At 42.7% G+C, this 14,653-nt stretch overlaps 1 protein-coding gene across 6 annotated transcripts in view; it reads right to left on the minus strand.

Annotated features, from left to right (window-relative positions):
* Positions 1-14,653, minus strand: part of BEND5 (BEN domain containing 5) — a 1,094,864-nt gene that overhangs the window by 457,158 nt on the left and 623,053 nt on the right. Inside the window, exon 1 of one of the 6 annotated variants that reach the window (XM_068163847.1) lies at positions 12,125-12,532. The exons of 4 other annotated variants lie outside the window; for them this stretch is intronic. In XM_068163847.1, the coding sequence (XP_068019948.1) occupies positions 12,125-12,341 (217 nt within the window). In that variant the 5' untranslated portion in view covers positions 12,342-12,532. Of the gene's footprint in view, positions 1-12,124; positions 12,533-14,653 lie in introns of those variants that run through there. One more of the 6 variants, XM_068163848.1, reaches the window with a different exon arrangement.

Below are 14,653 nucleotides of genomic sequence, written 5' to 3' on the forward strand. Positions count from 1 at the left end.
GTTTGCCTCTGAAATTTATGTTTGCAAAACTTCGCTGGTGGACTGAAGTTATAAGTTTGTTTATACACCCCCTCACAAATGTTTAGTTTGTACATCTGCACACATTAGTGTATAACTATGAACAAGGTTCTCTTTCATGTTTGGCTAATGTCTTCATTTGACTTTTAGATCCTGTACATGAACCAGTAAGGTTTTTTCCCCTCACACACCGTTTGAAGAAACAATGGTGAAAATGAGTTATGTAAATTAAAGTTCAGTCAGTAGGCAAATAATTTGACATTCCTCTGCCTTCCAACAACAATACATGCAGTATTTTCTTTACATATACTCTGCTCTTTGTAAGCCTATTTCCACCTAACACAATTAGTCCAGTGTGTGGATGTGAAAAGGCCTTTTGTTTTCTTTTTTTTTTTAAATAATAAAAAAAAGAAGGCATTTCTAACCTTTGTTGTCTTCTTCATTAGTTAGAGACAGAGCCAGAAAAAAAACTCATTCTGAATTTGAGGCTAATGCTGGAGTACTGGCTCTTGCTCTGTAAATATTAATAGCATTTGGGAAAGGGTGGGAGGGAGAGAGAGGAGAAACATGGACGTGCATTTAGAGCAGTTCTTCTTACAGATTTTATGTCCACTGTTGTGCCAGCCTACAAAGACAGGTACAAATGAATCCTGCAAAAAGCAAAACATGGGCAATTTTGATCCAGAATCAAACCAGGATATGAAGCAAATGGCTGAACAAACAGCAATTGAAAGCCTGAAGCTACAGAACATGCTAAGAAGGGCTCATGCAGAAAGGTAGCTCACAAGCCTCGTTTTGCAGCGCCCCAAATAATTTAGCTGGACTTCGTTCCCAGTCATTTAGAACTTGCTACAAGTTAAAAGTGGTGCCTTTCCTTAGGTGGCTATGATCAGACTGTCATAAAGTTGCGTCTGTTTTTTCCTGCATATGGATACTAGCTACTGAGAACTAGCACTTAATACACCTAATATGGTACTTGTAACAAAATATACTGGGCAGAAGCATGATACATGAATGGACAGCATTGACACTCTGGAAGACACACATAAATTAGGAAAAACTGGGTTTGTGCACAGTTGCCATAATACCAGAGAACATGGCGTTTTGTGATTCAAGATACAGTATGAAACATGCTGGAATGAGTGTACTCCAGCAAAAGGTCAGATTTGGAGAGATCTTGCCAGTCAAGTCCACAAGGTACTGAAGGGCTCAAGAGCACGTAATAGGGCACATGATAGCGCCTCTTCCCATACAGCTACCTACCAAGGTTGTTTGAGCAGTAATAGGAAAGTGAACTGCTGAGAAATTTCCAAGTGGCTGGGAAGACATTTGGCCTCAGCAATGCAGAAAGAAGGAAAAGCCAAAAAAGCAGCCCTGCATTAGAGAATCTGTATTAACTAGAAAAGGATAAAGTGTCCCTGGAATGTTTTCTTCAGTCACATTTTCATTTCAGTGTTAGAATGGCTGGATCCAGGCCAAAAGGTTTAGATCTGTTATGGCAGGGAACTGAGTCAGACCAAGTCACTTCAGCAGGGCAAAAACTGAGTTGGTTAAACTCAAGTGAAGAAATGCCTTTGTGGGCTTAAAATTGAAAACCCTGTCATGGGATGCAGACTAAAACTATGGAAATCTCAAAGCCTCTTTAAAACATTCCTTACTTTTTAATTTAGAAGTAAGGACTGAGGAATCTAATGCCTTCCAAAATATTCAAATGCTGGTTTATTTTTTCCAGCTTTTAAGTAAAAGATGGAAAAACATACGAAGAGAGCACTGCACTCCAAATGGATGAGGGATGGCAGGTCTGGGATCAGTCCAAATAAGGGGCTTGGCAATGCTATAAATCTCAGAGTAACAAAACCAAAGAACCTTGAGCAAAATCCGTCCTTCCCCTAAGCCTTCAAAAAAATTCCACCCTCTATGAAAAATGATACACTGACAGATGAAAAAATTTTACCATCACCCTTCCCATTTCCAGGCATATACCCAACACATATGGACAGCACCTGTACAAGATTCCACATACACTGCTGCACTGATCGGCTTTGCTGCTGATTTAGCCAGGCTGCTTCCGCAGAGCAGGTAATGTCACCTGCCTCAGTAGGTAGGACATCAGTTACAGTTCATTAAGTAAGAGACACTTAGAACCAATGGAAAAAACCCACAGCTAAACGTGTACTTGGTGCTTCAAAGCAAATACACACACCAAGCACAACGGGGCACAGATTCCTAAAGTGTCACTTAAACACAAACAAACAATAATCAATATTGCAGTGACTGAGAAGGTAAACAGCATGGCAACGACAACAACAAAAAAAGCCATCTAGTTTATTTAAACACTGGGAGGAAAAAATTGCTAATGACTTTCTCAGTTAATTTAAGGCAAAGATTGAAGAAGGATTTCTACAGGAAGAACAGAACAGATTTCAGAACATTTAGTGGTCCTGCAGGCTCTGAAAATATTCAGAACACAGAGGATAAAAAAAATTAATCTCATAAAAACATCTCTAAGCTAGTAGTACAATGAAATCAAGACTACTAGCAAAGAAGAGACAACTCAGAATGGTAGTAACAGACAACACAGGAAAAGAGAGAACAGTAAAAATGCAGAAGTTATATGAAGAGGACTGGTGCCACCAAACTTGATGCCGCTAAAAGGAGGAAGTATGTGCACAGGAAGGGTCAACCATGTGCTGGCACATGCTGTTGAGGAACTGGATTGTATCATTTACTGCATGATTTCATACTTTTTTTCTTTCCTTCTCTCAGAGTAGAGAAGAGCTCTGTGGAAGGACAGTGAAAAAAGGATTTCAGAAATAATCAAAGGGCATGGTGAATTCACTACATGAAGAATATTTATTTGGACAGAAAGGCAAAGCCCAGTGTAAGCAACAAGCAGGTGAAATATGAGACAAGAAGACTTGGGGTGCAGAATGACAGAAAAGACTATTCCCCCTTCCCACTATGAAAATCAAAAGCACTGGGGCACACTAAGCATAAGCTGAAGGATGTCAGAAATGGAAGCTGACAACAAATCTAAATGAGGAAGTTAGGAATACAAAGGTGGAACTGAGAGTTGCCATCGTCTGGGATAGTATCACTCCCCAAAATTTAAGAACTAAATAGTTCTGCAGCATTTCCTTGGAAGGAAAACAACAACAACACACAAGCAAGTGACTTAAAAGAATATCTTCAGAGCAAAAGCATAAGCAAAGAAATCAGAGAGGAACAACATACCAAGTAACGCGGTGACAGGCAGGGCCAATAAGCACGTGAAGGTGAAGACATGCTCTTGAGGAACTGGACAAAAAGGCTATTAAATCTTGTGAAGTGAATTTCAATTAAGAGTAAGCAACAGGGTGAATATAATTCTTAATCAAATTGGGGAAAGGCAAGATAGAAAGGTCTTAAACTACTGCTTGACAGGTTTAGAGACGAGAAGGAAGACAGATGATGTGCCAGAAGCCTGAATTGAGGCTCTTCACTGATGATGGAGAGAAAGCCACACCTGTTTTGTACAGAGGCATTAAAGAAGGAAGAGAAAGATTGAGGAGCCAAACTCCCACAAAAGCAGAGGATAGATTACATAATCAACTTCTACCTCATAAGTTCTGCCCGAAGTCATGCATCAAGACTGGCTCTCCTTCATCAATATTCAATACAGTAAAAAAAACCCCAAACAAACAACAAAACAGGCAAATTCACAGGGCATGGGCATGTGCTGCTCTCACAAAAAAACAAATTAGTGCACCAGCTACTGAGAGAACAAATGCTGAGGTCTGAATCCCCACATCTCCCCTAATGGAATAACAGAGATATTCAGTTTAATACTGCTAGGAGCAAGAGTTATTGATCTGGACCCCCACTTGTGGTCAAATTTCTAATGCACATGAAGGCATTCAACTACTTTGCAACAATCCACTTTTTGCACATGCTCATTTGCTAGCAGATTGCTCCAATTTACTATCATCCCAGACATAAGCCAGCCCTGTGCTGCAAGGAACACTAAAATTCATCTTCCTTCTTAATTTCTGTTAATAATATGAAATCTGCTTCTTAATTCAGAAGATGAGACAAACTCTCTTCAAAAGTAATTAACCAAAAAATCAACATGGCTCAAAACTACTACAGCAAAAATAATCATTGTTCTTTTATTCTCCATCAGCACCCTCTCCTTTCCATTTTACTTTTAGTGGTATTAGAAGAGTACTTGGTTGTAGCAGAAACTGGTGGAGTTGACTGATCACACAGAGAGAAGATATGCTGAGAAACAGGAAATCATGCTCTTCACAAGACTGAAGATAATTTTAATCCTGGATCCAATATTTACTCAAATACTGACCTTGAATAACTCAACCTTTCCATCTTACTCTCCCATTTACCCCACTGAAGGGTTGTGCAGTTTTGTTAGTATTTGTACAATACTCTGAATGTGTCAAACACAGAGGATTATAGCTATTGTGGAACAACTCAATCCTTTCTGAAACAAATACACTATTATCATTAAATTAAAAAGAAGAAACCCTGAAAACAAGCAGGATGTTAAAAGGCTATCCTTTAAATCTTTAATCTACATCTACATATGAAATTCAACTACTGGAACGATTTTTCAAGAGTCTGAATGTGACAAATAGCTTTTTTTTTTTGGTCAACTATTTAGAATAAAATCTATTTCTTTGTTTAAAAGTTCAAAACTTCATTTAAAGATCATCAATGTCAATGACAGCTACAATGTGGCAGTCTGGCTGCCCTGACCAGTCTGTATTTTACTGTAAAATTATATTGGGACTAAAACCTTATGATGACCAGCACCAGAACAAGAGGACACAGTCTGAAGCTGCACCAGGGGAAGTTTAGGCTCGAGGTAAGGAGAAAGTTCTTCACTGAGAGAGTTATTTGTCATTGGAATGGGCTGCCCAGGGAGGTGGTGGAATCACTGTCCCTGGAGGTGTTCAAGAGAGGATTGGACGTGGCACTTGGTGCCATGGTCTAGTCATGAGGTCTTGGGTGACAGGTTGGACTCGATGATCTTTGAGGTCTCTTCCAACCTTGGTGATACTGTGATACAGTCTCAAAGTGCACCAGGGGAAGTTTAAGCTCAAGGTGAGGAGAAAGTTCTTCACAGAGAGAGTTGTTAGCCATTGGAATGGGCTGCCCAGGGAGGTGTTGGAGTCACCATCCCTGAATGTGTTGAAGAGGGGATTGGATGTGGCACTTGGTGCCATGGTTTAGTAGACATGAGGTCTTGGGTGACAGGTTGGACTTGATGATCTTTTCCAACCTTATTGCTTCCATGATTTCATGATCACAAAGACCACAAAGCCATGGAGATATTGCCTACCAGTATTCAGCAGATAAAGCAGCAGCCTACAGGGAACACTTCAGGAAGCTGCCTCAACTATTTCTGCTCGGGGAATGAGCTTGCTATGGAAACAGTGAGTAGATTTATGCGTTTTTCAGTTTACAACCCAAAATTACAATGTGGTTCAGCCTCTACTATTTTTAAAGATTTTCTTTTTTTAGAATGAAAAAAACCAAAAAAAAAACCAAAAGAGGAAATCATTGACTAACTGGCACATAGGCAATCTGTGACAGGGGGAAGGGTGGGGGGGGGGAAGAATAAAAAAGAATTCTACTGTTAAATTATGAAAACAAAAACATTAACTTACATTTTCTCCTCTCCTGACTCTCCTGCAGATTTTAGCATATTGTAATTAGTGTTAGTTACCATGGCTACCATATACCATACTATCTTGGAAGTCAATTTCATTAAAATCCTGACTTACACACCATTACTGTATCAGAGTTAAATGTATACATTTACAAGCCTAACTGATGTTATGTGGTGCAATGTAGTGTGGCAGTTTTAGGTACTATGACCAAGAGATATAACAACATAGTAGGTCACCTGTGGTGTCTTTATGTCATAAAAATAAGTGACTTCTGTCTGTAGGGTGAAGCAAAACCCCAATGTAATTGAGGGACAAGCAAATTGTCGAGCAAGGTTTAAGACAAACAAAAAAAAAGGACTTATTTCCAAAATAATGGAAAGATAAAATAAAATAAAAGAGAAAACTTAAACACAAGGGCAAAATCTTGCATTGCCACATCCTAGCTCTGTAATTCCTTTTTGCTGGCACTTCAACCTGCTGATGACACATAACCACCGCCGCTATCGGGAAGGTTACTCCAAGCAACTACTCACCAGTGACAGTTAAAAAGTTCCAAGAATTGTGTTGTGTTTTTGTTGCTGCCATTTAAGATCTACACAAAGGTGGCATAGTAAGACTTCAGTGATGAACAAACAGAATGACACTAAAATAAAACAACTAAACCCGTGCCTTTGTATAAGCCCTTCATATCCCAGATATGCTCCTATAGTAGGAATTTAGAAGGGGGGGGGAAAAATCCCCACAACAAAAAAACCCAAGACCAAACAAAACACACCAAAACCAAACAACAAAAACACCTTTCATCTTAAAAGATCTAAAAATAAAGGGAATGGCTTACATACAGAAGAAGTGTGCTTTGAATTAAAATGTGATGTACCTACACTGTTAGACAGGATTATTTGGTGGACCCCTGCATACAGCCAATTTTTCACCTGGTGAAAGGATAACACAGCAGTAACACCTGACAAAGTGGGTCATGCACCTCAAATATCATAGCAGAAAGGTTTTAAAAAAAAATAAATAAACTACACAACAAAATTGTCTTTCAAGCAGCACTACCTAACCTGATTAGCTAATTTCTCCCCAAGGCCACAGCCAGCCACTTGCATTGGCAAGACCCAATGCACAGGTAATGCTGATAGCACAGTTACGAAGCAGTGGAGTTGCTGCTCAAGGGCAGTGACACACAAGCTTGCCCACAGGTACTCCATGATTATTCCAGGAGAAAAAGAAAAACCACCAAAGGGTGTCTGCGAGGAACCACTACTGGAAGGTTTCCTAAAACCTCCTCCTGGCACTCATTTGCTTAGGGCAACACTTGGGATCACCCAACAAGCGGCTGCAGGCATTTTGATATTTTAACTGGTGCCATTTTTCCTCAGGTCCCTGTCACAGCATTTGAGTTGCACATCATGTCAGTGGATAGACCGAGAGCTTTCTAGGAACAAAGAGTTAGCAAATGCTGTCCCTACCACAATAGTTCATTCAGTCTGCAGACTGCCCTGGGAAAGGAAACACACCATGTGGACTGTGTATGAACAGGGGATGGTGCATGGGTACATTGTGGCCCCAGCTGTGCCCTGCTCTAATTCCCCAAGCTATCTGAACAGTGGAAGGTGGAAATAATAACAAAAACAAACAACCCCCCCAAACCACAACAAACACCACACAAAGAAGCACCAGACTATCAAAATAACAATCAAAGCTTTAAGTTAATGCTACACATCACACCAAGGCAACTTCCTACCCTAAAGTTTTAATATTCTTTATAAATCTCATCTTGCAAGTTTTCACCTGTACCTGACAAAGGGTCTTTCCCTCCTTCATTATCCACAGAGAAAAAGCCTGCTTCAACTTCTTAAGTGTGTATCCAACCTCGACCTTGCTCAAAACTCAGTTCTAGAATCATTGTACTTAAAACTGTTCTGGGAATGGCTATTTTGCATCTTTCTGAAATACAGGGCAAATAACCTCACCGAGAGCTGCACAGGCTTTTAAAGATTTAAAACATCAACTAATCTATTTCAATAAGAGGTGGAGCCTAACATTTCATAAAGGGGCAAGAATGAATAAGGATGCACACAGGTATTAGTGTGCTTGCTGTGGTAGCTGGGGAATTGCTGTGAGAATCTGATGGAGACGTGTTGGTTACAATTTGTGTAGGTTATAATTTGTGTAGGTGGTAAATGTTGAGGGTAGAAGCTAAAGAGAATAGTTATTTACTGTAGTCAGGAAACAATGCCTCCAATTAGAAGATAGTCACTATTAACTTGTTCACAAACATAGCCTGAAGCAGTGAACTTCAAAAAGTCCCTGACCCTCTGTTCATTCTACCTAACACCATTTTACAAAGCAAGAAAAGGCTCCAACAGGGCCATCTAAGAATCATCCTAGCTTCTATAAGTTGCATATGCCTGTGGACAAAATTCTGCTAGAGCCAAAATTTACAAGTGGCACACATTTATCAAGTAGAGGGACCAGAAAAACAGCTTTTCAGAATCCCAAGGACAGAAAAGGATAAAAAGGAAGGGTGGGGATGATCAGAAAGACTCAAACTCTTCCTGAAAAGCCATTTGCTACTTTTGTATTCTTAACAAGACAAAGGAGTTAACACACCACCTCAAAAAGCTGTTATACAGTGAAACTCTCATATGTTCAGATGTAATTTCCATTCGAGAGGTAAATAAAATTATTCCTTTAGACTACATACTGTCAGCTGCCTGAGAAGCAAATTTTGAACTTATTAGGGCACAAAACACACATTTGAATACACCTTCCATGGCTTTAAGAGCTACAACTGTCTTAATGCAGGGCTAACCTTTCTAGTCTGAGCCCTAGCTTTGGCTAACTTTTTCAAAAGCCAAAGGTTCCTAGATCAGCACATGACACCACTATCAGCAGTTCCTAATCATATGCAATCAGACACAAGAAAAGCATACAGACACTCAGTTATCTATCACCTAGCTTCAATACTTCTTCTTACAGATGTATTCAAAAGAAGATAGTAATTATCTCCTCAACACAACAAATCTACACAGTTACTCAATGCTCTGAGCATGCCCTCTGCATTTCCCTCTTTTTGGTTTTAAATTTGTCCATCACTGGAAGTGTTTAGGAAGAGACTGGATGGGGCGCTTGGTGCCATGGTTTAGTTGATTAGATGGTGTTGGGTGATAGGTTGGATTCAAAGGTCTTTTCCAACCTGGTTAATTCTATTCCATTCTATTCCATTCCATACCATCAGTGTTCTCCTCTCTGCAGCAACAATATTCCTCATAAGTGCATAGTCTTCCAACCACCCAAACTTGGCATAAAGGATCAAAGAATTGCTCCCAGACTCTTTAACATGAGGACAATTGTTTCAGGAACTCTTTACAATAAACCTTTGTACTACGTGCACGAACACATACTTAGCCCTGTGTGAACTCCTCCTTTACATAGGTAGAAGTTTGAAAAGGATATAAATTTCTTTAAACAGAAAAGGAAGCCTCTTCAAAAGAAAAAGTCATGACTTTCATATGAGTTTTATAACTGTTCTTCCCCTGCTCCTCCTTTATTTTAGGTCACTACAAAGGAAAGCCAAGTGGATCTGTTTCTCAGACTATGATTAACTCCCACTGCATGGACAGTGTTTGATCGTGAATAGATATATAAATAGGTACAACTCTGCTTACTTGAGCAGCCTTGTTAAATCAATGTAAGAAAAATGGGTGCCATTCAAACAACAGAAGAATACTGTGCAAGCTGAAAAGGGAGATGACATTTAAACCCCTTGCTCTTTTTTCTGTTGTTTAATTTGATATCTATACCATGACTTTGATCCTGCAGCCTGCTCCTAATGGGGAATCCTTGGATCAAAGCAGTAAATTCAGAAAGTCACTGAAGTACTAATTTGTGCAGGTAAGGGTTCCTTCCAAAAACTCAAAATCAGCTATGTATATTTTATAGATAAAAGCAATTTTGTACATGTTATTTACCTCATGAATAAGCAAGCTGTAACCCATTAAACTTAACAGTTATGTACTAGTATATGTGAAATGCTGCTGCAACAAGAACTTGTCATCAGCTGTTAAATAAGAGTTGGTTGCTATAACCAAAAATTGTGCTAGGGATCAACTTTCCCCCTTGAGGTTTTTAACTATAATAAAACCAAGCACCAATAGTAACATTTTGGTGAGAAAGTGACAACTTCAAAAGTAAGCAAACTTTTGCATATGGCATGTATTTATTTCAATGATGGCATTTCAACATGATGCAGAGTGGAAAGAGTCAGAGAAGTAAGAATCCATTTGGTGTTCAGGTGAGCACATAAATTACAGATCTAGTCAGATATATTGAGATGTGACGGATGTAATAAAGATAGCAGCATGTTCCTTTGTGTTCCTGGCTCAGCAGGAGAATTTCCTGCAGAAATTCAAATCTCTGGGGAGCAATTAGTGCAAATCACTAATACAGGTAACAAGTCTTGCTCTCTGGAGGAAACAACATATATTGGTTTGTTCTGGTTCAAGCAAGATGAAACAAAGGAAAACTGAACAGAAAAGCACTTCTCTTGAGTACCTACAGACTGCCTGGAACAAGTGAACAAAGTAGATGCACCTTCTGCTGGAAAACTGAGGCAACTTGGGAGGCTCAACATATGACCAAAATGCCCATTAATTACTAGTTCCCTGAAACACTTCAGTTACATTGAGATGAACATGAGGAACAGAAAAGGCACTGCTGTTGCAGTTCCCCAGTGAGAAAGAGGCAAGTGAACTCCAACCTTGAGAAGAGGTCAAGCAAACCATGAATGCTGACACCACTGTCTTCCATGGATGTGACAGCTAACTTGCAAGAAATACTTCCCAGAACAATTCTCCCCCCACCCACCCCTTTGCTACAGACAGAGGACAGAAAAAACACAGGCTGGCTAAGGTTTTGTGGTCCTGTGCAGGAGAATCCACTCCTCTGCTAGGCTATCTTATTAGTCCCGAACACCTGGAATTATGAATACTCAGAAACTTGAAAAGCTTTACAAAGAAATTACATATATGACTGCCTGTTTCTTCTTCTTCCTTTTTTTTCTTCCCCTCTTTTTTTTTTTCTTTTTTCTTTCATTCTTTCCTTTCCCAGGCATCCATTTATGGCCATTACTGGAAACAGGATAATGGTACAAGTCACTGTCAGAGTCAGAGATCAAATGGACCCCCCACCAGGCTGAACTGGTTCAGGAACTGTTGTTTTCAGAACTAAAAATAACATTTAAAAAAATACTACTTTTATGGGACTTTGACACCAAGTTACTCTATTTAGAGACCAGAACTCAGCACTACCTTCTCAGAATACTATCCTAGGCAGCAGAGCCTTTCAAGACCATTCCATATTTGGGGAAACAGGCATAACCAGCATTTCTGCCCAAGTGGACAAGCCAGGATCAGAACCCAATGATCTCTTTACTACCCAGACTAACGTTTATATGGTCAATCCTGCCTTTCAACAGCCTCTTGGGCAAGTCTACTAGAGACAGCAATTAGATACATTTGTTTCTATGTCAACAAGTTTTCTGTAGCCACAAGGAAACCACAGGAAGACTTCAAGGCAACACGATGACAAAGAGCCTTGACTTTGGGACACACATAGTAGAAGCTCTATCTCACGAGGGCTGAGGTTATTTAAATGGCCAAAACGTGGGCTTATCTCTTTAAATGGTACTCTTAACTAGAGATACCTTTGTAAGTTAAACGTGAAACAAATCAAACATGGCAAATCCACACTTAATAAGTCTAGTATTTAAAGGTCTAGTTCCACTACTGCCTTCCAATTCGTGAAGTCACTTAAACTAACAAAGTGGATATAAACCAGTACCTCTCTAATTTGGCAACATGCTGCCAAGCTGCAAAGGTATATAAATGACTCTATGTACTATAAATACACTGCACAGGAAAACCTTCACTTTGGCTTGTTGTGGGTTTTGTTTGGTTGGCTTGTCTGTTATTGTTTTAGGTTCTTGCCACCACTCTAAGGGACAGGTACTACTACCATGGGCTCAATGCTGGTTTGGAAGCCGCTCCACTGGAGCACCACGCCTGAGAGTTCGCGCAGAGGCGCGGCGCTGACCGGCTGAAGCAGACAGCCCGTGGGACCCCCACATCCACCCCCAGCGAGCCCTGCCTGGGCCCGTGGCCGCCCAGTACCCGCTGTGGTGCGGGAAGGTGCGGGGAGAAGACCCCCCTAGACACTCAGTATCTCCGTCCTCTCGCCTCACCGCACCCCCGCACCCCCCGTCCGCCATGTGCCGCCCGGGCTCTGAGCATGTGTCGGCGCGATGCCGCCCCCTCCCCTCCTCCTCTTCCCTCCCTCCCCCACCTCCGCGGGGAGGGGGCGGCATTTGGGGCTGCCCGCGGCCCGGCCCCCCTGCACCCCTTCCCCCGCGGCCCGGCCCGGCCCGCCCTCACCTGCCAGCGCCAGGATCTGGGCCTTGTGGAGCAGCAGGCGGTCACCCCACTCGCCGGGGCTCTCCTCGTCCTCCTCCGCCTCCTCGGGGTTGCGGTACACCGTGTAGACCTTCTGGTTGTCAAAGTCGAGCTGGGACGTGGGGCTGAAGTCCTGCACGCAGGAGACGGGCAGCGCGTAGCAGACGTTGTCCTCCAGGAACCGCACAAAGGCGTACATGGTGCGGCGGCAGGGAGGGCGGGCGGGGCGGCCGCGCCAGTCCCGCGCTCCCCGCTCTGTTATTGTTCCTCAAAATCCGCCTCTGCGCTCGGCTGAGCTCGCCTGGCCGCGCCGCCAGCCGGGCAGCCGCCAGCTCCGGGCAGGCACGAGCAATCCAACGCGGAGCGACGCGAGTCGGGCTGCCGCGCGGCGAGGGGCGGGTAGGGGGGCCGCGGCCAGGCGGCGGCAGGCCGCGGGAGGAGCAGCCCCCGCACGGCGCCCCCGCCTCGACCCGCCCGGGCCGATGCGGAAACACCCCTTCCGGCGGCCCCGGGCGTGTCCCGGTCGCCATGGGGTACGGGCTCGCCTCACCTCGCCGCCCGGCAAGCTCGGGCCTGCCCAGGCTCTCCAGGGGTGGCATCACACCTCCACTACTAAGGGTGTTGGTGGAGGCGGCAAGGCGGGGCGAGCAGGTGCCTCTGGCCGAGAGGCTTTCGAGGGTATGAAGGGCCGGGTGTCAGCCCGTACGCGCCAGGCACCTGGGTCCTCCCTTCAGGTTTTGCTACGGCATCGCTGGGCCTGGCAGGCTGATAGTATCCTGGCAGGCTGATAGTATCCTGGCAGAGGTGCTTCGCCTCTGGGTTCTGTTGGGCAAGCCCATCCTAAAGGCCCCAGGAGGCTTTTAATTTTTTTTCCAAGTTAAAAATATCTTGTGCCCATTCCAGAGCAATAAGCCTTTTCCCAGTTCGTACAGTTGCTCCACACTAAGGTCTGCTCCTGGGCCAGTGTCAGAGTGCAGAGATGAGATAGTAGGAACCAATGTGAGGCTGTGGCCATACGAGGGTAGGAGATGCTGCACGGCTAAGCACCACCAGCACCACCACCACACTTGCATGCCAAGCATCACATGAGTCTGAACATCTGTTTTTATCTGAAGGTCTTCAGGGCACCACAGAACCATTTAGATTCAACGGTACCAACCAGCAGAACACAACACTCCCCTGTCCTCCCCTAAAACAGCACAGCAGAGAAATTCTGTGCAAGTGTGTAAGAACAGGGGATAGAGACCCTGCCATTTTTAGCACAAATTCCCAAGCATTTGGAAACATGTAAACTACCAAGTACCAATTTTTGACCTTCCTGTATGAATAAAAGAATGTTGCAACGTTGCTTATTGTTCACAGCAAATTCATCCATATTTCTAGTGCCGAGGTCTGTTTTACCCAAGCAGTCTTAGGAACAGGGAAATAATATGTGAAGGATGATTTAAAGGTAAAACCAAACCAAACACAACAGCAAAACCCAAAGCCCACAAAACCACACCCGCAAAAAAAACAGAGAGGGGCATCACTGTTTTCTGTTTGCAGAAAGCCAACACAAATGCAAACAAAAATATACCATCTTTTCTGGTTTTCATATCCCTAAGCATTTGCAGTACTCTCTGTACCCATTACACTTGACTTTAATCATGGCAAACTTGTTTTAAATAGTTCTCTTTTATAAACTTCTTAGTACATAGGAAGAGACCACAAGCTGGCAAACCTCAAATAGTTCTGGCTGAGCACTGGCAAGAAGCTTGTGAAGTTTCCATCCTTGGGGATAACGCAAAAGCCATCTATAGATGATCCTCAGCAAACTGGGCTTGGTCACTTTGCTTGGACAAGGAGCGGGACAACATGACCTTCCAAGGTCCCTTCCAACCTCAGCCAGTCTATGAAAGTATCAAAGTTGTAGTAACACCCATCAGAAGTGTGTTTGTCTCTTAAGCAATATGTGAAAGCATAAGGAAGGCATACAGGTATAGTTAAGCTTATATAAATATTTAGTAACAAGCTGTGAACTTCCCATACAATAATGGCAGCTTTATTATTTTTGCCATTACAGAGTTTTGCAAATACTTCAGTTTCGGATCAGGGATTTAAGTGGCAGTACTTTATGTTAACAATAAAGTATCGCCAGGCTGGTGAGTAATTACAGGCAAATACAAGCCTGCTACAAAGTATGGATGACAAGTGTATTCTAGGAGCTAGGCTGCCAGGGAAATAAATTCCAGCAAAGACTGTGTTGCTGATCAAACACTAACAGCTGCTGTAGTGCCTATCTCCTCTACCTCACATTAGAGTGGAGGTAGAAGGAGCTGCAGAACCAACAGGACAGACTGATAGCTGTAATTACTCCATGGATGCTGCTAAAATTAGATGAAGGACAATTTTGTCCCACAACCTTCAGTGGCAACAGTGGTACACTGTCTTGAACCAGGATTGCATCTCCTCAGTATCTGGATTCTATCAGCAATATCTAAGACTGCTGTTGAGAAAAGGGAACACAGAAAA

The sequence above is a fragment of the Melanerpes formicivorus genome, unplaced genomic scaffold (genome assembly GCF_026170545.1).
Source record: "Melanerpes formicivorus ecotype bairdi unplaced genomic scaffold, bMelFor1.0.p_v2 SCAF_75, whole genome shotgun sequence".
NCBI lineage: Eukaryota > Metazoa > Chordata > Aves > Piciformes > Picidae > Melanerpes > Melanerpes formicivorus.